Raw genomic sequence first — 25522 nt, forward strand, 5'->3', positions numbered from 1 at the left:
AATAGAATGAATGGAATATATCCAGGGGAACGGGACATTTAAAGGGACAGTTCACCTAAAAACCAAAAATACATATTTTTACACATTAATCTTGGTTATTTTGGTGTGAGTTGCAAGGTATAAGAGAAATTGGCAAAAAACAAACATAACAAATAAATTGAAAAACTCAACAGCAATATCTCGTTCCAGAAAGCATGACCCAGTTATTTAAGTTAATCCACAGACCTTGTTGAGCCAGCTGAGTAACCACATCATGATTTCTGGAAAGAAACATTTCTGCTGACTTTTCCAAATGTATTTTTTGGCGCTTTGAACACAACAAGGCGAGTGCCATTTAGCTTCATTATATTGGAGAGAAGGCAGACATATCTACGGCTGATATCTTCAACAGTCAGCAACTCACACCAAAACAATCTGTACTGATAAACAGCACCAAAGGAAAGAGGGAAAATATCCATTTTTGATTTTGGGGTGGACTGCCCCTTTAAGTTTTATTCTTGTAATTTGTGCTTTATAATTGTAATGCCTGACAAGGGACAATGATTACTTCATGTTCATACTGTTAGAAATATAACTGCCTGATCCATTACTAGCCTATCTATGACAAAACACAGTTAATGTTAGCATGTGCACATATGTACTTACGCTTAATGGACTAAACTCAAACTGATGCATTAATAAAACTCATGCACTCTTTGTAGCACAGTTCTGCCTCATGTGAACTTTACTTTTATACGGTGTTAGGACTGAAGAACAGACTAAAACTTTTAAGACCTCTTCTGACTTCATTTCCATGCTGTCACCCTAGATGAGGATTTTAGTGCAAGGCAAGATTTTTTCCAGCAGGGGGCCAGCCAGCTGAGTGGTTTTACTACAGCATGTCCACAACAGGGAAAACCCCTCACTGCTCTGTACTCTGGTGAACTGTGGACTCAGTCATCTTTGGTCCTCCCTTAATATCTGGAACTGTCTGCCTTTAAGCGTCTGGATCACTGGCCATGCTACACTGCCGAGTGACAATACCCTTTAAACACCACATCTGAACTACATCACCGACTATCACCCTTAATGTTTGTGTCTGTGTGTTATGTTCCACCAACCCCTGAACATTTATTCTGTGTACTGTAATTATTACAAGCAAGCATCAGGCGACCTCTCAAATAGCACACTAATGGGCACTTTTGAAGGAAAAGAAAGATTGTGAAAACACTGCAAAATTAATTGTTGGAGCACTGTTCGAGCCATGGACAGAAACATGGTCATAGTGAGGGGAAAATCTAACAAAAAAGATGATTTATGATTCATAACAGCCCCTTTTATAAACACCAGTCCAATAGTAAATCCTTATTTAGACATTTACCATTGCATTACTTAAGCAGCTGATCAATGGTTCAGCGTTGGTCATTACTCGTTCTTGTTCTCTGGTGATGGACCTTGAGGCTAAATCACAAGACTAAGTAATGTGAATGTTTTGAGCGTGCATCAGTATGGATGCTTCAGTGGACTTCTACGACCACTTAACGTAACATAAACTGAGGTGCATATGTGATGGAGTACGGGTAGCGCAGATGAGAGGTTATACATAGCGTCTTTTGCGGTGAATCTAATGTACATCACACACGGCCGTGTATATGATATGATATATGATTATGATATGCTGAATTTTTTATACGAATATGATGTACTGAATTTTTGACTCCAGGGGGATTAACTGGTGTCATTGGCATCCGCAAATGGGAATCTTTTGAAATAAATGAATAAATTTCATAACAGTGCTATGATGTGGATTATTTTAGTTTGCTGAAGGCCCTGATAGAGCTGTGAGGAGACACTAGTGAAGACTGTCTCTACCTCTGAAGAACCTCTGCTGTAATCAGACGCTACTTTGATATTGTCGAGTAATTTTAGTTATGAAGGGCAGGAGACAGCCAGAGAGAAGAGATAGCTCAGGTTTCCTTTGCAACAGCAGAAGATTTAATCATGGGGGATTCCCCTGTTCTGCTCTCTTCTTCTGTTGACTCTGGAATATATATATATCTCTGACCTTAAGTATGCAACTGCTAAAATTTGAGAGGACGTGAAACACAAGAATGTTTACTAGGCTGTTGAAACTCAGTAGCAGTGGCTTTATGAGGTAGTGTGTTTACAAGTGTGGACTAATGCAAGACCATCTGTAAAAGCAGGCCAACATATTTACTACTTTATAAACATGTTTTCATCTACAAGTTAGGAAATGCATTATGTAAAGCCAGGTGAAAAATAAAAGCAGGAGAGATCCATATTTACTGCATTGTTACCGTTTTAAATCAATGATGCAGCATTAACCTGCTCTTGTGTTATAGGTTTAATAGCTACAAACACTCACCGAGATACTCCATCAGTTGCTCAGCAGTTATAATTTCCATCATAGGTGGCATCTTAACCTGGAAACAGAGAGGCATGGACACCCATGAGTCATTCATTCCATTAATCAAACAAAGCACTACGACACAAGGACAAGACTATTAACTGTTGGGACTCGTGCTACAGTTTGTAAAACATCTCGCACCACATGTCAGCATTCAACATGCAGAGAAAGCACATAAACATGTCTTGGCAGAAATTAATTTTGTGATCAGAAGTGGCAGTACTGAGGGATAGAAAGTAGGGTTGCAAGTGTATACCGCTTTTGTAGTATATAGTGGTATGAAAATTGACGCTTGCTATATTGTGTACAGTTGCTTATTTATGGTATTGACAAAGATGCAACCCGACCGAGAGTCCGGCCTTTATTTCAGTTGTTTTAGCCCTTTAAAACCTGAATAAATTGCTGTTATTGGTATATTTTCTAAAAATTTCCCCTATGTTTTTTTAATACACTTATGATACTTTTATCTCTTCTTTAAAAAAAAACAAACAGAATTTCAGTTCATTTTCCTGTTCTTTTTTCCCAAATTCCTTGCAGTTTGCCAGGCACCTTATGTCAAGTTGCGCGTTGCCTTTTTTCCCCCCATAATTTTTTCAGGTTTCAGAGGTTTCAATGCTTGCAAAAGGCGTCTGAACGCAGCACAAGAAAACTGATAACAATCAAGGTGTTAAAGGATTAAAAGTTTTTTCAAATCACTTTTTAAGAAAGATTTCAAGTTTCAGTAATAACTATGAAGCATTTGCTCAACCAAACCCTCCTGGGATATCCCATCTGATGGCAAACATCAGTGGGGATATTCCCAATAATAATCCTGTAAGACCATATATACTGTGAAACCACTATATTTTCTGAGATGGTTGTCATTCTATGAAATCTCATGTTTCAACTCTAATAGAGAGGCACTAGACTAGATGTAGTGTAAGGTGTCAAATTTAGTCTTATGTACATTTCCCATTATAAATATATAAAACAGCTGCTGACAGAGCTTATAAAATGAGCCTATCATTAAGTTAGAGTCAAGTTTCTATTGACCTATGCTCATCTCAGATCCTGTTTTTTACCTTCCATGCAAGCAGAAGGACATTCATAATTGCCAGTAATGGACATGGGCCGTTCTCGTTCTGGGTGATGATCGGCGTATTCTCCTCCCTCCACTTGATCCACTTAATGTGGTATATGGACTGGCCGGCGGCCCGGTCCTTAGCGCACGAAGTCTTTGTCCCATCAGCCCCGTACTCGCCCTGCAGGGCGAGGGCCAGTCCCCTGTCCTCCAGCCCCTCACTGTTCAGGTCTGAGCTGGGGCAGGAGTTGAGGTTGGAGAATGACTCGAGTGAATCTATGCTCCGGGACTCTCCACCGAGGCTGGGATCGGGGTCACTCCCACTCGGCAATCCCTCCGATAAGGTGTGATCGCCGGACAGCCCCGTTTTGACGTTTGCTGTGATTGTATTGTCCGGACACAGATGAGTCGGTTTGGCAAGTTTTGTCGGTTCACTTTCTCCACCAGCCGAAACCTCAGCCTGCACATCTGTGCCCTCCTCAGCGGGAGGTGTGGACGAGCCTTCGCTTTTGTTGTTTACTAACTTTGGGGCACCACCCTCGCTATCTTCTGCAGCCAGCACCGAGTCATGTCCCATCCCGTTACTGATCTGATCCCCGGACCCCGGACCGCTCGTCGAGGTGTCCTTCTTCGCATCCTCCTGCACCGGGGGGACTTGGATCACTTCTGGCACGCCGGACTTCCCGGCAGTGGAGATGACATTAACGGCGCTGGGAGCACTAACATTAGTGGTGCTGTTATTACAACTAACGTTAACCAAAGTACTGAGAGGAGCCTCACTATTCTTGCATTTGTCGGCTGCTCCTTTCACTCCGCCGACAGCCGTAACGTCGCCCATCTCCCCCGCGATCGTGGCACACAAAGAGCTCCCGTCAGTGTCTCGATGCAGGTTTGCATTTTTCTCCATTTCGATTTAAAGACTGTCGACAGATTTTAGCTCAATTGCAGCAGCAGCTTCAGTCCCAAAGACGCCATGACAACTCTGCGAGTGACGTCATCAGAGTGAATTGCTTTCAGGCCGAGCGAGCGAGCGCGAGCAGGGGGGCGGTAGGAAACCAGCGGCGGTGCGTTTGAGTCAGCTCGTATTCTTCACACTCTCAAGTTTTTTGTCACTCGGGTTTAAAATGGTGTTACCCATCCAAGATATATTTTTGAGTTTTTTATTGAATTTTGGTTAGAAACAAACAAGGCACATTTCAAGTATTGTTCAATATAAATGGTAATAGTAATAATGACAATAACAATAATAACAACTTTATTTATATAGCGCCTTTAAAAACACAATTTACTTAGTGCTTTGACAAACAAAGCAAAACTGAGGCAATAAACCTGAGTTAATAAAACAATCAAAGTTAGTCAATAATGCCAAACAAAGGCCAACAAAAGCCAGGCAAGAATTAAGGCAGAATTTGACAGAAAGGTAGAGAAGGAAACATGTTAGAAAAATATGGTAACAAAAAAGGCACTTGACACAAAACATCAATAATATTGATAATAATAAGCATAATCAAGACAGAATAAATATCATCACCCCAAAAAAAAAACCAAAAAAAACAACACATGCCTTAAGTAAAGCAAAAAGATAAAAACATATACAAAAGAATAAACTCAAACAACTTATTTAGTAATAAAATAGTTTGAGAGCTTTCTTGTCTTTAGTTTTAGTGACTGACTCAAGAGTTTTAACTCATTCTTCCATGGTTCAGGCTCAATTTAGTATTTAAGTATCTACATTTATGTATGAAAAACTTCCCCACTAACAAGACAATATTGAGAACAAAGTCCACATGCTTGTATTCAATACAAACATCAAACTTTACTGTCAATACCAATTGAAAAAGCAGAAGTTGTGATTTCTGTTGTTTTTTTTTGTTTTGTTTTGTTTGTTTTTTTACCTCAAAATACATGTATCCCTGAGATATTTTTCTTTTCATTAGCATTAGACAGTGGATATTTTATTTTCACAATTTTAGCATTATTTTATCCTGTGGTTACTGATTTTATTCTTTCCATTGTCATAGTATGTTTTTTTTTTAAATTGTTTTTATCTCTATTTCTCATTATCATCTGCCTTCCTTCTAACAGGCTTTTTTTTGTCTTATCTGTTTAATTTTACCTTAATTTTGTCTCTGCTTAGTTCGGCATTTCTGTTTGGCTTCTTCTATTATATTGCCTCTGGGGCGTCTTTGTTTTGTTTGTCAAAGCACTTTATAAACTATGTTTTCAACAGTGCAAAATAATAATAATGATGATAATAATTATTATTATTATTATTATTTGTATTTATTTATTTATTTATTTATTTTAGGACAGTGTTAATGGTTCTTGATGACAATACGTATATGATGAAATACCAATCTCTGAATGCATAGGCACTTCCCACTGATGAAAAAGAAAAGTTATTACTATTTATCTTTGTGCATAGCATATTTTATGTCCTGACTCTCAAGCAAGGTGACAAAATACAGAATATAAAAAAAAACTGGCTGTCTTCCCACAGATACACCAAGTGTTTCTGCACTGATGCAGCTTTTTACGAGGACTCGTGAATGCACACTGAACACAAACTGCCGTGGCCGTCTTGCGTATGAGTGCTCGCGCATTTGTGAGACCATAATAATCTCGCGTTGCCAGACCTCCCTACTATTAGCGCCATGGCACTGCCTACTACTATCCGGATAAACGAGACTTTGGACATTACCTGCCAGTCGTTATGGCTGTGACTTTGAACCAAATTCATGGTTAAACACACATGAAAGCAAGTCTTTTTTTATTTCTTCAGCTGGGTGCAAAAAAAAAAAAACAAACCCAACAATCATCCTAAATTTAAACCAATCTGATGTAATGATCAGTTATTTCAACATAGTGAGTCTCCACCGTTGACATAGCAAATCACCAAGTTTCTAAAAAGCCTTCAATCTATATTGTGAGCATAATAAATCATCATTTTGCCATCTGATCAATCCTCATGCCGTAACTTTTTACAGTCGCTAGATGGCAGCAAAAACAAGCAGAAGAGGATCGTCCTCGCTCATTGCTCTTTGACAGAGTTTACAGGTTGATCTTTCTGTCAGACTGCATAAAACCTTTCGTCCATCATAAACCCAAACGCTTTTAGAGGAAATTGGCTTTTGGGACGTTCTGTTAGAGAGCCCCTTCTTGGTTAAGTTTAGGAAAAAGATCATGTTTGGGTTGAATGATGTGATTTTACCCAGAAAAGCCATAAAGGCAAACTTCTATAAAGTACAACCCTGACCCTGACAACACATGAGCTAAAGCATTTTATAGAAAGGGATGTTGGTTCAGCACTACAGTTTCAGTGTTAGGGAAATGCTGCTTATAATGGTTTTCATTTTATTGTATTTTGTCATAATATAATCCCTTACTCTCAATGCCACTCCCAAGGCTTTGTGATCTTGAAGGATTGCTCTGCTGTTGTGTTTTGGTTTTTTTTGTGTGCAGTTTAATATATAAAGCCTCTTCAGTTGAAATACCTCACTAAAATACAAAACTTTTTCACTGTTGTGTTAGCCAGGATCAATTTAAGCTCTCGGTGAAAGTGATGACTCAATACTGCTATTTTAAAACTACACTTATATCTAGTTTAATATTCATTTTATACCATTTGCTTTAAAGTTGGTCAAAACTTGTTTGCAGAACATCAGGACACCAGTCACAACTGTAGACAAAGTTCAGTACATAAAGACAACAAAGAAATAAAAAAAAATTAATAAGAAAAAATGAATAGCATTGTTTTTGTTCAAAGATTATTTTGGTGAAGTGGCAAGACTTTATGTAACTTTGTGGCTAACAAAGGAAACCAAAAAACATTTTTTTCTCTCTCTCTTTCCAGCAGGTTGTCATTATGCTATAAAAAGCATAAAAAATATTATCTTTTAGTGAAAAATTACAGACTCTCTGGAAAAAATATTTAATATGAGGTCTGTTTTGTTTCTCAAAATTAGTCACCTTATTTTAATGAGGAAAACTGAATAAAATCATACAGAGCAAGGATTAATGATATCTGCATATGGCCAAAAACATTGTTACAGTCAATCTCTCAGGCGAACTGAATAAATAAAAATAAATCTTAGATGACAAAGATTTAAAGATCCTCTCCACCTAAATATAGACTAGACTCTGCTCCCTTTTTAGCTAAATAAATAAATAATTTGAAATTCATCAGTTGCACATTTTAAGGTTATCTCTCAACTATTTTTTTAATTTATTTAAATTATTTTTTATATGAATATATGCAAATATATATATATATATATATATTTGGGCCAATAGCACTGCATACATGTATCTCTAAATGCAGTTGCCATTTCTATATTATCATACATTTTCCTCCCTGCTCTACCCAAAATATAAACTCTCTAAAAAAAAAAATCCTAATGTGGAATTCACTAATTGCACTTTTTGAAATTAATCTCCCAGCTAATCTTTCAATTTCTTTTTTCAGATGTTCATATGTAAATGTACATGTATAGTATAGCATACCATATAATTTCCATATAATGATACATTTTCTTATAAAGGTTTCGTCCTCTATATAAAATCACCACAATGGAAAACCAACGAAAACCCTCCAAACCCCCCCAAAACAAAAGAGGGTAAACCCGGAAGTCATGAATTGCGGAAGTAAACAACTTGCAGACTGGTACATGGAAACAGTATTAAACATTGTTTACTGCTTGTTTTCAGGCTGGTGGACGTGACGTTTACATCATATGGTTTTGTTGTCCTTGTGTCAACCTGAATGGTGGTTCAGAGGTGATTTGTAGCTGATTTTAAGCCTCCCCCGACCTATGACCACAATAGTAGAGAGATGGGTGTGTCCTGTCTCTCTTGGCAAAACACGCCGGAAGGGAGGACGGCCTGTCTGTCTGTTTGTGTGTCTGTCTGTCTGCCTGTCTGTCTGACGTCGGGCTGCGGGAGAGACAGGCAGAGCCGGTGTTTGTGATGCTGGCTAACCAGGAAGGGCGACTATACCTTTAAGTGAAAGAAAACGAAACAAGAAGCAGTCAGCGGTATCGCTGGATCGCTTAGCTACTTAACTGGGTTTACAGGGTATTTCGATATGATATTTGTCAAACTAATTCTCTTGTTTTGCTGCCTACAAGACATTACAGGTAAGTTTACCATTGATTTACACGGAAAAGAAAAGTGGTCGTCAGTGAAGCTAGCGCTAATCGGATCAGGCAGTTGTACTCTTGCTATCTAACTTGCTAGCTCGCTGGCTAATGTTAAGGGTAAATGCAGTGTTTGTGGCTGCTAACCTGTGTTTACCCGTCAAAGAGTACATAAGTTACCCAGACCAAGTCAACCAGATCGTTTGTTTTTGGTTTGTAAGGGTGTCAAGTTAATTGCGGTTCTCGGGATTCATGTCGATACTCATAAAACAGGCTGTTATTGACAGTTACTGACGTTAACGTTACGCTGTTAACGTCTACAGACAAACACTTTGAACGGCGCGGATTAAGCTAATACACACGGCAGTTACAGAAATGTTTACTGTAATTTACAAACTATCATCTTATCATCTTAGTCTAGCAAAGTATATATAGAAACTTGCTAGTACTCTGAGCTGGCAGGTGACTTAATGAAGATATATGATATGCTGCAACGTCTGCCAGAAGCAACCCTGTCTGCTAAAGTTGAATTTTTACACTATTGACCTTTGATGACCCCAGCTGCATGGGTTATTTAATCCATGGGCCTTGTTCATAGCAGTTTAATATCCGTTTCCTCCTCTTAACCTGCGATGACAATGTGGAAGTTGTGGGTGGGGGGGGTGCTTTTATTAAAATAATTGATGTTAGTGCTTTTCATAACTCAACCACTTTGAACCCCAAGCAAATTGGTGCAGTTTCTTTCAGTAACATGGGGGAAAAGGAGAAAAAGAGATAAATAGATTTTTTTAAGAAAAGGTAAAAAATTATGTTTATTATTATCATAATGGTAATAATTACAGTTTTGTTACAGAATTATTATTTAAGCATTTTTTCTTGTTTGCCTTCCACTTTTGTTTACCTTTTTTCTTTTTTTTCTCCTTTTTTAAAAAAAATTAAAACTAATCTTCAGGTAATATTCTTGTACTTTTTCCTAATTTCTTGCAAGTTTTTAGGTTACTTTTGTTTGTGTTGCTCATTACCTTCTTCCACTGATGATATTATCAAAATATTTAAGCCATGTCAAATATAATGTCTTTTTTGATCCCGATGACCGCTTGCTTTAATTTGTTTAGTTCCATAATTTCCTGGGCTCCGTGAGTCACCATTAGTTAAACGAGAAGAACAAAGTTTCCACTGTTGTTTAAGTGCTGAAATGAAAATTTATGGTAATTTCATTTAACCTCAAGATTAATGTCTTTCCACTGAGATGATTAAAATCCTTTCCTTATTGCTGAGGAAATGTTATTTCCAAATTGCATACAGTTATTTATACAACTCAAAGTGCCTCTCAGACATTATAACTTAAGGTACACGTTTAAACTGTGTGCAGAATTTGAAAAAGGAACTTGATTCAATGCAGCGATTTATAACCGTTATAACACTGATATTACTGACATTTCTAAAGTCTCGAGAGTGTTGCTCTGATTCATAACAAAATAGCACCTAAATGTGCAGACTGAAACGAGAGAGCATGCAAAACCAAGACAGGAAAAACGTTTCTTTTTTCATGCTTTTACTTTATCATGCCCGATTTAACACTGGTACACAGCAGAACTGCTTATTTCATAAACCATAGCATAGCAGAAATACTTTCACACTATTACTATTTATACAGTAACGGTCAAGCTTCTCTTTATAGCCTTTATTAAACACTGGTGAATGTGAGCTTGATGACTTCTAATAAAAATACAAAGGTTCTGAAATTACAGTTTATTAAACAGTTATACAGTTAAGTTGATCATATTGACTTTGTCTTCTAGGAAAGTGCGGCTTGCTGTAGCATTTATGTTCAAACTCCACATGTTGTGGAACAGAGTACTCATTATGACGAATGTATGTCTTTGCCTTAGTCTTTACAAAAGCCTACTTTTATGTCTTATTTCAGATATGTTTCATTATCTGTCTGTACATACTTTGTGGGTGTAAAACCTTCACTGTACACATCCTGATTGACACGGAGTGCTGATACATCATTTTTGCATATTGTCTGCCATATTAGCAGCCATGGCGTGTTCTTCTGCAGCAGTGCTACTTGAAGTGTGAACATTTCCTCTTCTTTTACCTAACATCTTCATTCACCAGACAGAAACTTATCCATGCTTCAGCTGTACCAAGGGGCCTTGTGCCTAAAAAATAAAGAGAGAACCAGTTTACTCTCGAGGTGTAGAAAGTGACAAAAGATGTCCTGATCTGAACCTAAATTGCTACAAACACCTAGCAATTTGCTTTATTCTGGTAAACCACACATTTTCATAAAATGTACAATCAATATGACAGGCAAGTTGGAAAGGCTGTGTGTTTAAATGTGTATTGAGAATGTAATCAAAATGTCTTAGGAAGTTGGTGTTTTAGATAAGATGTTATCTCACTTTTGACACAGCTGCTGTTTTTTGGCCTGTTTACAGTGTTGGTACATTGCAGAGAATTTTTTTTTTTGGGTATTTTAGCATAGAGTTTTAGTTATGGACAATCATAGTCACACTTGATTCTTGCAGGTTGCAACCAACCCTCTTGCTGTCATTTCCTAATACTGTGTGATACACAAGTTGAGGACACTGAGACATTTTAGTAGCCCGGAGCTGTGGGGTGTCTGATGTGTTGTGTTAGCCAGCCTGCCATCACCCAGCATGCATGGTAATGTGAGGCTCAGATCAGTTGTGATGCATGCTGTGACCACCTCCTCTGTTCCTGTCAGCAGTTTCCTCTCATTCAAGAACTGCACTTTACTGGAGCTCTTGTGGCTGAAACACATTGCAGTGAAATAACAATGACGTAGCCTTTACAGTAAAAGTGATTTTCCTCAGCTTTTATTGCTGTCTGGGACGTTTCAGCTACCTCTGGGTGAGGTAATCTATTCAGTTCCATACATAGAGGGATTGTTACGTCGGGTCACATTTAAAAGAATTCAAAAGATATAGTGATTAAAAAATCATTAAGATAAGCTTGGTATCCTAAAATAAAATGCATAATAAATAAAGTAATCTTGTTTGAAAACAATCGGTAAAATTAAATGCATTTCAATTTCAAATTAAGTATTATTTTTTAAATTAATTCATTAATTCATTTTGGTGAGTTTTGAGTTGATGTTGCAGTTGTAATTTATGGAATTTAAATTCATTAAATAAAAAAGAAATAACTAGTGCATTTTCTGTGGAGTGATACATGTTTAAGCCCATATGTGTAATTTAAAGTAGTGTTTCAAGCAGGATGACCTTTATGTAAGATGTGTGATATTTTAAGTTTCATTTTATTCATTTTTGATAATTTAATAATAACGGGCATCCATAACCCTCATAATGGCAGCTTCCCTGAGTTTGGACCTAATGGATGTGGTTAACTTGCTAATAATCCTCTTAATAACACAGGTTTGTTGCTGTTCAGTGTTAGCCTCTATATTAAAAGTAGAGAAATACACATTTTTATACCAAGTCAGTTAACATGGGAGTGGCAGCAGGTTTAAATTCTCTAATAATTTGAAAAAAAAGTTGTATTTTGAAAGTTGGACCCACTTTTGAGTAGCTGTCTTCTGCATTAAGTATCCTAGTTTTGATCGCACTCTGGTTAAGATGTTAACATGGATCAGAGAGTAACGGTTACTCCCAGATGCATATAAAGATGGGTTTAGGGTTCAGGTTTCTGATGTCTGCCTCTGTCCAGGTGTGTCTTGGACTCCTCAATGTCCTTGTCAGTCTCTGTCACTGCGATAAGGGCTTATTGAGGTATCTCAAGTTTACGTGCCCAGACAAACAGGTTATTCCGGTAGACCTGATAATAACCACAATGCATGTATGTATGGAAACGTACTGTGTTAGAAAAACAAATTATACTTCAGTTGCTCCATTCCCTTTTATGATATTTTTGTTTCTTTTTTGATGTTTTGATGTCAGCAGAAATATCCCAGAAATGTCAGACTTTCTGCAAAGTTGTTATGCAAGTGACCGTCTGTTCATAAATCAGCTTTGTGCTGACACATTATTACACATTAATGGAGTTGTCACGTCCTTCTGAGGAGGCAGATCTGGGCAATCTGAGCTGGCAGTGTTTGTTTTTGTACAAAGTCAACATATTTCCTGGTTAATTATAGCCTCACTCTCTCATTCCAAAGCCCATCTTGTTGATTTTCAGACTGGTTTTTGGTTTAGTTTAGTTTGCTGTGTTTATTGTAATTGTTAAAGAGGAGCTAAAGAAGAAGCTAAGGCTTGGAATATTTTCTTGCTGCATTCATGGACAAGTTGGTACTAGACTTGTACAGCCACTCCCTTTCTGAGGAGTTGTGACTCCCACCACAAAGAGACCTTGCAATACTGAACAAAATAGTATACAAAAAAGATGGAGCACCTACCTTATCCCTTTTGGCCTCTTAGTAATGTGGGTATTTCTACTATTTTTCATTCACTAACAGAGCTCAGAGCTGAGTGTCAGTCCCAGCTCTTTAAATGCTGTCCATGCTAATGAACTTATTTCCAAAGGCTGCATTTTGTAGGTTACAACAGGACTATTAGGACTCAAAACTTTAGTTTTTATTTATTAGTAATCTGTGTTGCCTTAGGAATTTAGATTAGCATTTAAATAGCCTGCAGCCAATCCAGTCAGTGTTCTCGCACAATGACATACAGTAGTACTGAAACAGAACCTCTGTCACCTGATGTGCATCATGTGCTCCTCATTTGCGCTTTAAACTGACTTTCTTTGTCTTTGTGAAAAGAACAAAGAAATGGTCAGTATGAAAGCAGGCAGGATTACCTCGGTGGGGTTACACCAATAAGCTGAATAAGCCTGTTAAGCACGTCTAGTGAGTGACAGCTTGCACGATAGCTTGCCACTATGGTAGAGATGAGTCCCTCTTTTACTAAGCTTGCGCCGTTGGCCTTTTTTCATGAAGTACATGTCGACAGATTTCAATAGAAAGGGCACAGGTAAATAATAAAATCAGTGATGGCTGAATTCTTTTAGCAGCTTCAGTTACAGGGTCCTGGTATTGCACGTGCTGGCTCCCTGTCATGTCCTACTGAGACACTTGAATAGAGCAGCCATTGACAATATTATAAGCAAAACTTGTGCTTTTTCTACAATGAAAAGTGAAAATGTCAGTGAAATTTGCAGAGAGATGTGCAGTGTCTTGAGGATCTTCTTGTCGATGTGCAAGTGAAAATGTTGATTGCATTTAGCTCATTGATATCACGTGTTAGCACATTTTTTAGTCCATTCTTTGTTAAAAAGATGTACCAAAATGATAAACATGAAGTGATAAAGACAAAACAGGATGCATTGAGTGCTGCTTGGGTGTGATGAAAGGTGGTGCTGCTCTGGTGCTCTTCAGTGTAGGGATCTTACTCAGAACTGTTGTAGAAATATGAATCCCTCAAGAGGGTAATTATTAAAACAGCTCAAAGGCAATGATTTTGTACTTGCCCTGATGCCTCGATGTCTGAAATTGCGTAGGAATGTTTTCAACTGCTGTGATGACTAAATAGCTGTGATATTTGAAAGGCCATTTAACTAATTACCCTCCAAAGTGCTTCAGTTTCTTCAGTTCTAAACATGAGGTGATATTTTACAGTTTTGTGCTCAGTGGAATGCTGACTTTTTAAAAAAAAATTTGTTTTGTGGGGAAAAAAGCACAGCAAGCTCTAATATCTGTCTGCTGTGCCAGTCAAACTCTAGATGCACACTGCCAAGGAACTGCAGATGTTGCCAAGGGACTGCAGATGTAAATTAGCTTAAAGCTAACTCTGGGACAATGAATTAAATGGCAATATTTATGTTCAATATTGTACATGGTCCCTTTTCAAATAAAATAAAATAAAAATAAAAACATACTCAAACTAATAACTGAACCAGGAAAGATAGGAAAATATGAAAGCAAAGTGTTGCCTTTGCAGCAGATGTTTGTTGAAAAATGTTGATGAGCTACTGAACTCTCTTACAGGTCAGTTTGGGAAGCCCTTGGACAAATATATTAGCCACTATGAGGGTTTATCATATGACACAGAGGCCCTGCACAACAGTCACCAGAGAGCCAAGAGGGCACTCTCTCCTCAAGACAGGACCGTGCACCTGGAGTTCCACGCTCACGGGAGGTCAGTTTAATACACACACACACGCGCACACACACACTGTTCTCCTCACTTATTCACTCTCTCCCTCTGTCTGTTAACGTAACCTGTGTTGCTTAATCTTTAAAAATTTAATTTAATATTATTATATATATTTTTTTGTCATATTTCTCTTATCAAATGCAGAGTTTGTAAACACATGCTATCATCTGTCAATCATTTTATTGAATGAACCTAAAGATATTTTTTTTAGAAGAAAAAGAAGAATATTTAGAACAATAATAAGTAAGAACCGTTAAGTGCCATTTGTTTGAAAAATATTTAATTGTATGTCTTTCCTTTTATTTTACCTTGACCTGTCATGTGCTGGTCTTATAGTGTTTACTTCATCTCCACAAGATTTTCTATCCTAATTTGCAATCATTTATGATGTGATGTCACTGAGGCACCGTTTTGAATTATCGCTACAGTGAGCGGTAGCCTACTGTGAAATACACAAATAAGTAAGTTGTCTAACCCTTTGGATCGTCAGACAGGAGAAGCAGAAGCAAACTGAGAGAATGCCATACTGACACAAACTGAGCAAAGATGCCAGAGACCTTTATTTGGCTGAATTGTGTAATAAAAACTGATAACAACTGATCCGAACACTGATCCATCTGACAGCAAAACGTGGAGTGCTGACCTCACACTGCCGCCTTAAACCTTGTGCTTGAATATTACCATACAGTCTGTGGATATTACTGACTGTTTTGTGTAGCGGATAAGTGCGTATACCTGTGGACAGCTCAGAGACTATAAATCCCTTGAAGCCCATGGACATTTCAGGCAGTGAATTTAATATGAAATGGATATGGAAATGTTCATGCGGTCCCCCCAGTGCTGTTAGATATGGCATATCGTTATTTATGTCTTATTATATTATTTCCTCATTGCACCATCAGGTAATAGAAAGAGGTGAAGTCAATTTAGACAATTTAGATGTTATCATGATACTGTGGGAAATTGCATGACAACTGAAAACCAAAGCTTAAAAGTCCCCACAGGGAGAAAGTACCGGCTGTTTTCTTTTTATTAGACAAGATGTGTGAAAGGTTAATTTACCCTAGACATCTAAGGGAACATTATTGATCTTGTGCTGAGTAGGTTTTATATCTAAACGATACCTGCCCAGGCTTTTCTGAGAGCACCAGCGGGCAGATTTTGGTTATTTAAATCTCTGAGAAGACCAGACTAACCACATTATTGCAGGCTGTACTCTGATCTTTCCCTGTTGACCAATTATCAGCGGAGTCCCCTTTTGTTCTTTCCACCTTTTCCTGATTCTGTTTTTAATGACATGTAGTTTGAGATTAGCCTTTGTCCAGGCCAAGTTGTCCGAGTACAGTGGTGCCACCCCTGTTTTGGAAACAGATTATTTCAGGTAGCAACACTGTTTGAATGTTCTGTGATATGTATCAGCTGAGTTCTTGTCACTGGGTGTAAAGTGACGATGGGCTGCAGCAGAATGTGTGAGGAAGGAAAATAAATGGCTTGTAATAGTGAGAGATTATTATAGTGAAGAAGAAATAGCTTAAAATGTTCACAGTGACGCAGCTGATGGTTTTGTACTCATGATGTGTCTTTTTGAGTCTGGTGTTTTAGGTTTTCTGCCAGATAATCAAGAAAAAGAAAATGTTTCAACTCACGTTTCGAAGTCAAACAGTGTAGCTACTTCACAGACCCAGTTACATGGCTGAAAATTTTGTTACGGTTTTTGCAGTGATACGCCACAACTCCAACGGACCATGATACTCTGCCTGTCTTTCTTCTCAACACGATACAGAAAATGCAGACTAGCTGGCTTGCCTTGACTCACAAAGGTGTTTGTTTTCTGCTTCTGGTAGTTTGTACAAATATATGTTGGAGGCTTCAGGTGTCTTTACTGGTGTTGTGTCAAAGCATGTTCCCCTGTCAATATGTGTTTCTTGTATTAGACAGGGATTTGAAGGAAGTGCATAGACATCTGCTACATCAATGAAAACACCTCCAGTGATAAACTTCGCTGAGACACAAATCAGTACAGTCAAGCTCAGACATTTTAGAAGACATAAATAAACACATTTTTGAGTGGAAGGGGACTTTAATATCCTGTCTTGTAAACCCACAATCCCAAATCCCAGCTCTGGGTCTATTTCTTTCTAATGAGAAAAGGCTTTCCATTTGTCCTGTTCTCTCGCTTGCTCTCATTTCTATCCACTTGTTCCCTTTTAATTTTTTTTCCCCACATTGAAGAGCATGACAATAACTTACCTCAGCATTACTGTTTTTTCAGCAAGCTCCCCCTGTTTTTTCCTCTTCAGCAACCCTGTCTGTTGTAGGTTATCAAGGCCCTGTCAAACAGATCCTTTTCCTGTGTTTTAGAGCTGTTTCCTGTCTTTGCTGGCCTGAGAGAAACAGCTAGAGGTGACCACTGCATTATACAACATGATTGTTTTTGATGTCTCAGTCCACTCTAGTGTCTGAGGAGGACATACAAAATGTTTTGGGAGTTGGATTGGAGATGGTTTGCAGTATGATGCAGAATCTTGCACCAACCATGACCTGTCGAGTAGCAGGCCAGATTTTTTTCAAGGTATAAATACTTTTGTCTAGGTAAGGAAAAGGGTGCACAGCCAAAGATTTCTGAGTAATTTGGACAACCTGTATAAAGACTGAATAACAAAGTAATATAATAATCTGTCTGTCTCAAACATGACATGACATTTATGACAAGTATTTTGTATTTTGTTAATGCATGCTTGGTAGAGTTGTAGTAGTGAAGCAAAGCAAGGAGGATGTTTAGCTTGACATTATTGGCTCCAGTTTTCTGCAGCATCGCAGGGGTGGACACGGTTACTATATAGGCTACTGCTGCACACAAATATCATCTGTTTGATGCTTAGAATATTACATTTTTATTGTTGTGCTATGTGTCAGAGAGATTCATATGTAACTGTGTAGTCTTAATAAAGCTGTTGTCTGATGTGCTGCCAGACATCATGTTGTACATTTCCATAACAGTGATAAAGCTCTAAGATAGGCAGAACCAAATCAGTGGTCATAAAACGAGTATCTTTCCCTTTATATCCTCAATGAACTGTGTGCGCCGTGTGCACACACAAACACACACTCTCCCCTCTGTGAGGCAGGGCTGTGTGGCACTGTAGAGGTTTGTTGTAACGAGAGAAAAGCTTTCTTGTGTATGCCCACTCACATGAGTGTGTGGCTGGGTCAGGTGACGGAACAAGGCAGGGCAGACTGTTGTCTCTGTGGAGGGCTTCTTTACAATGAGAGATGCCAAAAAGTAGTTGGCTATAATACAAGTCTGTGGGGGAAGTGACACAATTCATAGTTCAGCAGTTTAGTTTCTAGCTTTCCAGGAATGAGACTCATTCGTGAGATGTGTTTTTCCCCCCAAATGTAATACATGAGAATATTAGCACATTTGCAGTAAGAAGAGTTCAGTCATGTTTAATGGCCTAGGTTTTGTTATATCCTTACAGATTTAATTATCACCCACATAGGGAGCTATTACAGACACAGGAATAAATTTCACATTATCTGCCTTCTGTTTGTGATCATGTGCGCTATTTTTCATTTGTGAAGGTTCAGTGATGATATGGTAAGCAGAATGAAGACACCAACACTGATGGATGGAGGGATGGAAGTATATTTGATTGTTAATAGATAGAATGATGTTAGAAATATATATACAGAGGATACATTAGCCTATGTAGCCATACCATAATTGTAGATATGGCTTCAGGGAACTCCATTTCTTAGAGCCAGCCTGCTTACTGAGCAAAATGTATGACTGTCAAATGCTTGAGTCAGGATGTTCAGCATTTGGGATATGTCTGAATAATTTATCAGTCAGCTGCTTCTGTGAGATGAGTAGCTCTGACTTGATTCACTGCCTCGCCTCTTCCTGTCCGTTGCCAGCCACGTTTATTTGTCTGCAGTACTTGTTGTCTGAAACACGATGCGGTGATTTTGTTTCTTTTTTTATCAGTCGGTAAAACCTTTGACCATTTGAAGTGAATTTTAACAGATTGTTTGACGTGAATTTATGAATGTCAGTTCCTCCTTTTAATGTTTCCCCTAATTTGTATCCTCTGTCTCATGTTTATTCTTACTTGCTTAGTTAGTTTGTACATTTTTTTCTAAAATTATTTTGTTACCTAAGATTTACACAGTTTTACAGTCATTCTGATCTTTAGTGAAAAGCTGAGCTGGATTAGGATGCAGTATTATGTCGTAGACCGCTACAAGCCGTGACTACTGTGTAGCTATGATTGTGACTATAGCCATGGGATGATATAGCTTTGGCCGCTGCGATTGTTGCTGTTACCATGGCCGAGCTTTGGCTGTTATGATTATGGGTGCAACATATTAGTTTACAGTAAGTATAACACTAACTGCAATAGTAGCCATAACCATATAGCATCATAGATTAATCCGCAAATGCAGCAGTACTCTGAGCAATAATCATATCCACAACTTCACCCACCAAGGGCCAACGATCAGGCTGCCACTTTCTGGTGCGCTGAGAATGAGAACGGGTAGTGGGTGTATGCCGCTGGAGCTCAGGCTTTTGCAAGAAGTATTGAGCAATAAATGCATAACGTTTCACATAATTTCCTTTCTGTAGAATCTGCAGGATGTTTCCCTAAAAAGGCAGTTTATAACTGGACTAGACCAATGCACTAAATAACTTAATGGACCGGGGGAATTCAAAAAATATTGCAAAGGAATTAAGATGTCACAGTATATTTTTGAAAAATATATGTTGTGTATTTTTTTCATTGTTCTTTAAATTTTTCCAATATTTGTGTAAACTCAATGCGAGGCTATGCAAATGTAGTTCAGGAAAGAAAATCTGTAAGTTTGTATTTTTCCTTAGAGGAAAAAAATCTTGGCCTTAGTGAGATTGTACATTTATTCACTGGCAAATGGTAAATGGACCTGCACTTGTAAAGCACCTCGCTAATCTAGTCTTCTGATCACTCAAAAGGCTTTTTAAACTGTATGTCACATTCATCCATTCACACATAATTAACACACAGTGGCGGCCGAGGCTACCATACAGGGTGCTCCCTGCTCCTCAGTAACCACTCATACGCACCCACACGCCAATGGGATAGCCATCGTAATTATTTTGGGGTTTAGCATCTTGCCCAAGGATACTTCGACATGTGTACTGGAAGAGCTGGTGATCCAACCGCTAATCTTTCAATTAGTGGATGACCTGCTGTACCTCCTGAGCCATAGCCGACGCTGTGGGCGACTGGTAATCATACAGGCTGGAGGCTAACTGAAACAGCCTAGATTCAGAATTCATAATACAGGTGTCCATTCAGAAGAGGACTCAGGGCAGTAACTTGCGACGTCAGTTTAAGACATTGAGGTTTGAATCATGATTTAAAAATATGGTGGATCTGGGCTTCAGGTTGGATAATTTTCAGTAGTTTTATAAACAAGAGCAAGCACATTTCAAGTGAGAAGTAGTAATTCACAGAATAACCATTACTGATAGCTGTAATTTGGAAGTTTTAGTGAAGGAGGATGTTAGTGTTCAAATTCTAAAGTAACGCAAATGCTTCTTGTGCAGTGATGCTTCATTCTAAGTTTTTTTATTTAAAAAAACATTGTGGACAGCGCAAAAATCACATAGGATGAACATTTAAAATGCCTTTGCAGATCCCTGATAATACAGATTACACTTCTAACTGAATAATCTACTTATAGATTCATCTCTGTCTGTGACCAGCATACCATGGTGGTATCATGGGCAGACTGAGCTTTGGATGAGGCGGAGACAAAGTCATGAGGTCATATTGATTGTTGTGGTGCCCATTAATGAAGTGGAGAGGGACCAAGAACTGTAATGGGTGTGCCAGGATGAATAAAAAGAGGAATGCACTAAATCTATTGCCAGATGATCCCTGTGTCACAATGCTGACTTCAAAGAGTAGGTCATGTTGCAGTCTTTGTACCACATGTTAAGCAGTTTTCACTCTCTCTTGTTCAAATTCTTTTCTTCTCTGGTCTCTTTCTCTGTTGCCCTTCTCTTAGCTTCATCTGAAATGATCATAAAATCACATCATGTTAGACTGCTTGATTTACCTTTGTATTTTGAAACACAGATCCAGGCCTAGATCGAAATGAAAAGGAGCAAAAAGTTTTGAGAGCAACAAATCTAGTTCCAGAAACAGATGTAGAATCATCTTTGCCTTGGTTTAAGTGAAGAGAACCGCTGAGTGATGGATATCATAACTGTACCAAAAGGGGGTGCGTGGGAAATGAGAACAGGGGTGATGAAGGAAAAAATGAATGCTGGGGCAAGTCAATGACTCATCCTTTACAGGGATATCCTGGACTGTGCCTGACCTTTTCTGCTATCTCACGCTCCCTAAATATATTCTGTTCACTCCTCCCCACATTCTGCTATCCATCTCTTGTGCACTTTGTTTTGCTGTGTTTATGTTTTCATGTACTCATTCTGCAGTGTAGTTAGTCTAACTTTGTCTTCAGCCCCAGTTCTCCTGAACACACATCTGCTTCTCCAAAAATATATGTGGTTTAAGTTGACTTTAATGGTCCAATTAATGTCCCTGGGCAACTCAGAGGGAAAAAAGGAGGAGTTGAGGAGCTACAGGTTGCTGCATCTACATGTGCTGCCATCGTCATAGAACACTTATCAAAATTGTTTAGACAGTTGACAGTTAATCTAAATGTTCCCTAAAACATTTTTGCCAGTGTAAGAACCAAACCAAGAACCAAAATGGTTCATTCAAAAAAGGGCTCAGCATGAGGTAGCAATGTGAGCATCATTTGAGTCATCTACAAGAAACTCACACCAGCCCATGTGATTACTGAAGAGAGCTCTGGTTCAGGGGTTTCTGGGAAGCTGGTAGCTCATGTGCACCTCATGTGATGTGTGCATTTTTTCTTTGACATCACAGTTGTGTGAAAGAGGGGATTACAGAAAAAAGTGCTATGATTGTGCACAAAGGTTCATGTGCTTTTCCTCATGACATAATTCTCCTAAGTCACTGAGCACAGCAGTACTGAGCAACAGCCCGTACAGCAGCACTGTAAAGCTCAGTAAAAATATATGAATGATGCTAGTTTTTCTGTGAAATTCTCTGCATGCTATCTCAGCTTTCTCGTGTGTGTCGTCCTTTATACTAAAATAATGGTGAAAGCAGGACATTAACATTGCTAGGGTTGAGGGTGTGTATTGTGTTACCCACGTCAGCATATCAAAATACAAATTTGCATTTGGTGTTTGATGCTAATTACACATTTTATCTTATTCCTCATTTTAGGCATTTTAACCTACGAATGAAGAGAGAAACAAGTTTATTTTCCCCAGATCTCGTCATTGAGGTATCAGGAGACGAGACACCTGTTGATACGTCACATATTTACAGTGGAGAAATCTTTGGTAAGTCCTGCTGTTTCCACACATCACTTCAGGGGCGGAAGTGCAGTTGCTTAAAAGTTAATGTCTGTAATACAATTATGATGCTGTTATTTTTCAATTAAATTAAAAGTCTGAATCACCAATTCTTATTTCATCAACCCTACATTTTCCCTTACATCATCTCTGAAGTCACTTCTCAATCATTTCAACTGAGGGACAATGTTTATCGGCAGCAATATTTTATGTGTGAGAGGGATATTTAAAGGTAGTTTTGGTTCAGTGTTTATCACGTTACAAACACACTTTCATCTAGGTTTTCCTTCCGCTCTAAATACCTTCCCTTCCTGGATGTCGTCTTGCTGGCTGTCTCCAGCAGAGTTCCAATTACCAAGAGACAAAAACAAGTTTGTTTTTTCCTGTTGATGAGACCTCAAAACACAGATGTTTATATTTTTCTTATTGGTGGAGGTGCCTTCACAATAAGTGACTTTAATCTCAGCCCACAAATTCAGAATTTTATAAATAAATATCTAAAATAAGACTGTGAAAATCCACACAATTTTTGTACCCTCAAAAAAAAAGTAATATGATTTTTAAGTTCAAATGCACAACTTTCAGTTTTTGACCACACAAATACTTTAAAGTAAATGCTTTTTATACTTTTAATTGACCAAATCCTTAACATTTGGGAATGCTACAGATTTTAATTTGATGAAAATAATTGGGTTTGTAATTAACTAAACTAGGGTGGCTCGGTGGTGTGGTAGTTAGCACTGACGCCTGGTTCGAATCCAGGTTGGGGCAAAGTTCGGACCTTGGGGTGCCCTTCTGTGCATAGTTTGCATGTTCTCCCCGTGTCTGCGTGGGTCTCCGGCTTCCTCTCACAGTCCAAAGACATGCATGTCAGGGTAATTGGTGACTCTAAATTGCTGTAGTTGTGCATGAGAGTGTGACTGGTTGTTTGTCTGTAGGTGTCAGCCCTGCGATAGTCTGGCAAACTGTCCAGGGTGTACCCCGCCTCTCGCCCATGACAGCTGGGATAGGCTCCAGACCCCCCGCGACCCTTACAAGGACAGGGGGTTACGGAAAATGAATGAATTAACCAAACTAATTATGATGTTGTCGGGTTCAGCACCTGATAGCCAAATTTACATTTGCTCTATTAATGCAAACACAACCGCTGTCCTTTTTGTGCAGTCTGTGAGACAACAGTTTGACTTAGATGGATGTTTTTCTTTGAGTACCTTAAGAAGCCTTTCTACACTGTATCCTTCATTTATCAAGTTAAATGATGAGGTATTGCTGTAACCATAACCATTCTTTAAAATGCACACTATACATTATCTGTTTGCTCAGTGTATTCATATTGAACAGCTAGTTTCTACCCTTAAAAGGCTTGAATATTTAGATCAGGTGCATTTCATTTTGTATTTGGTATGGAAGGAAATCACCTCAGTTTCTTTACTGACAAACACAATGTTTTATCTGTCTCTGCTCATCCTCATCCTGCTTTATGTTTCAGGGGAAAAGGGCACTCTGACCCATGGCTCTGTGGTCGATGGGCGCTTTGAGGGCTTCATTAAAACCCACCAAGGGACATACTACGTTGAACCCTCGGAGAGGTACCTAAAGGACAAGGATGTGCCCTTCCACTCAGTCATCTACCATGAGGATGACATCAGTAAGTATCTCCCATTGTCCATGTTTTACTGAAAGGCGCTGTGTGGTTTAGAGGTAGTTCATGTCTGCATAATATGCACACTTGTGGGGAAAGGCTGCGACATCCTTGCCTTTTGATATGCCACAGAAATGTGGCTTATCAAAAGGCAAGGATGTAAAATGTATGACAAAATACCATTATAGCTGAAGCACTGTGATGCTACAGAGATTCTCATATTTCAGACATTAGGGAACATGCAGGTTTAGTAGACCTCAGAAAAGGATCACATCATATATATATATATTTTTAGTGAAAATGAAATCCAGAATTTAGAATGGCCACTAAAATTGGGACTCATATTGCATCTGTCAAAAAAATTGCAAGGTTTTTTTTTTTTTTTTTGCATATTCTGCAGCTTAAGCACAAGTACTTTTTTACAGGAACCTTCTGAAATACATCTGTATAGGAATGTGTCTAAGATTTTTTGCTTGCTTCTGTGCTGAGTTAATTGATTAAAAACTACAGATAATATTGAGAAAAACATTACTTTTGCACTGTGAGGGATAGAATGGTGATGTGTTGGTGTGGCAAGTTTTGTGAAGTAAGGTGCTGATGGCTGAGCAGTTCATAGACTAGCCTGACAAGCTCGGAGAGAAGGGTATGCCTGACAGACTGGTAGCAGCAGGATTTGGCTTTGACTCCTGAACAAGGTGGTCAGTATTTATGCTGGAATCCGGAGCATAACACAGCCAAGGTGTGACTCATCCTCTGCAAAGGTCAGACCACAACAAACTGATAGATAACAATTTAAGAAACTGTAGGACTACTCTAAAATGTTTGGAAGTAATGAGTAGATTTCAGACAGCCAAGGTGTGGTTTTGGGTGAACACAATGTAGCAAACTTTCCAGGAGGAGAAACACAATCCAGCGACTTGAGACTTAAAATTCCAGCTAAATGAACTTCGCTGAGCAGACAAGCAGTGAGTCTGATATGAACTCCACACCCTGGCTTTGAGCTGCCTGACTCACTGCACTCTGTCCTGCTGATTACTTCCCTGAAGCACACACACACACACACACACACACACACACACACACACACATGCACACATAAGCACAGACAAGGAGATTACTTTACACTGCTGAAGGAAATTTAAGCAAATGTTTTTGAAACCGATGGTCAGATTTGTTTTATATACTAAAAGAGCCTGTTTAGAGCACCTTAGTGGTTACGATATGGTGAAGCTAGTTGCAGGTTCAAGTGAGATATAGTGAATCCCACTAGATAAAGAAACTTGCTAGTTTTATTTTATAGCTTGCAAAATGTCTTTGTTACTCCCTTTTATCTTCCCAGTCAGTGTGATTTGTAAGACCCATCTGCTTACTACTAAGTAAGAGGTTTGTGTGGATGTGTTTGAAAAAGTACAATAGGTGTTTAGTTTCTAATTAACATGTTTTCTTACCACACCACATGCACATTAATGCACAGTGAAGACAGGGTTTTCAAAAGACACACTGAGCAAATTATTTGCTTTTTTTGCTTAAATATTACTAAAACAATCATTTCATTATCAATAGTTTCCAATTAATTTTCTGTCCATTTACTAATCGCTTAATTGGATATTTGTAGCAGCTTTGGCAGGCAATTTGACCTGTACTCACATAGTCCTCTAACGGAAAAAAAAAACTACATTTTAAGACTCAAATTATGT

The 25522-nt window shown here is 38.4% G+C and overlaps 2 protein-coding genes across 3 annotated transcripts in view; one reads left to right on the plus strand and one right to left on the minus strand.

Moving 5' to 3' along the window:
• Window positions 1-4467, minus strand: part of mindy2 (MINDY lysine 48 deubiquitinase 2) — a 28648-nt gene extending 24181 nt beyond the window's left edge. For both annotated transcript variants that reach the window (XM_042492522.2, XM_042492443.2), the window contains exons 1-2: window positions 3469-4467; window positions 2366-2423 (exon numbers count right to left, since the gene is read on the minus strand). In XM_042492522.2, coding sequence (XP_042348456.2) covers window positions 2366-2423; window positions 3469-4374 — 964 coding nt within the window. In that variant the 5' untranslated portion in view covers window positions 4375-4467. The remainder of the gene's footprint in view (window positions 1-2365; window positions 2424-3468) is intronic.
• Window positions 4468-8363: 3896 nt separating this feature from the next.
• The window catches only part of adam10a (ADAM metallopeptidase domain 10a), a 31523-nt gene continuing 14364 nt past the window's right edge, over window positions 8364-25522 (plus strand). The window contains exons 1-4 of the mRNA XM_042492632.2: window positions 8364-8602; window positions 14574-14724; window positions 22053-22171; window positions 23673-23831. Of these exons, the coding sequence (XP_042348566.2) occupies window positions 8551-8602; window positions 14574-14724; window positions 22053-22171; window positions 23673-23831 (481 nt within the window). The 5' untranslated portion in view covers window positions 8364-8550. The remainder of the gene's footprint in view (window positions 8603-14573; window positions 14725-22052; window positions 22172-23672; window positions 23832-25522) is intronic.

This window comes from Plectropomus leopardus, chromosome 1 (genome assembly GCF_026936395.1).
Source record: "Plectropomus leopardus strain MGB_pleo_1.0 chromosome 1, ASM2693639v1, whole genome shotgun sequence".
In the NCBI taxonomy this organism is placed as follows: Eukaryota; Metazoa; Chordata; class Actinopteri; order Perciformes; family Serranidae; genus Plectropomus; species Plectropomus leopardus.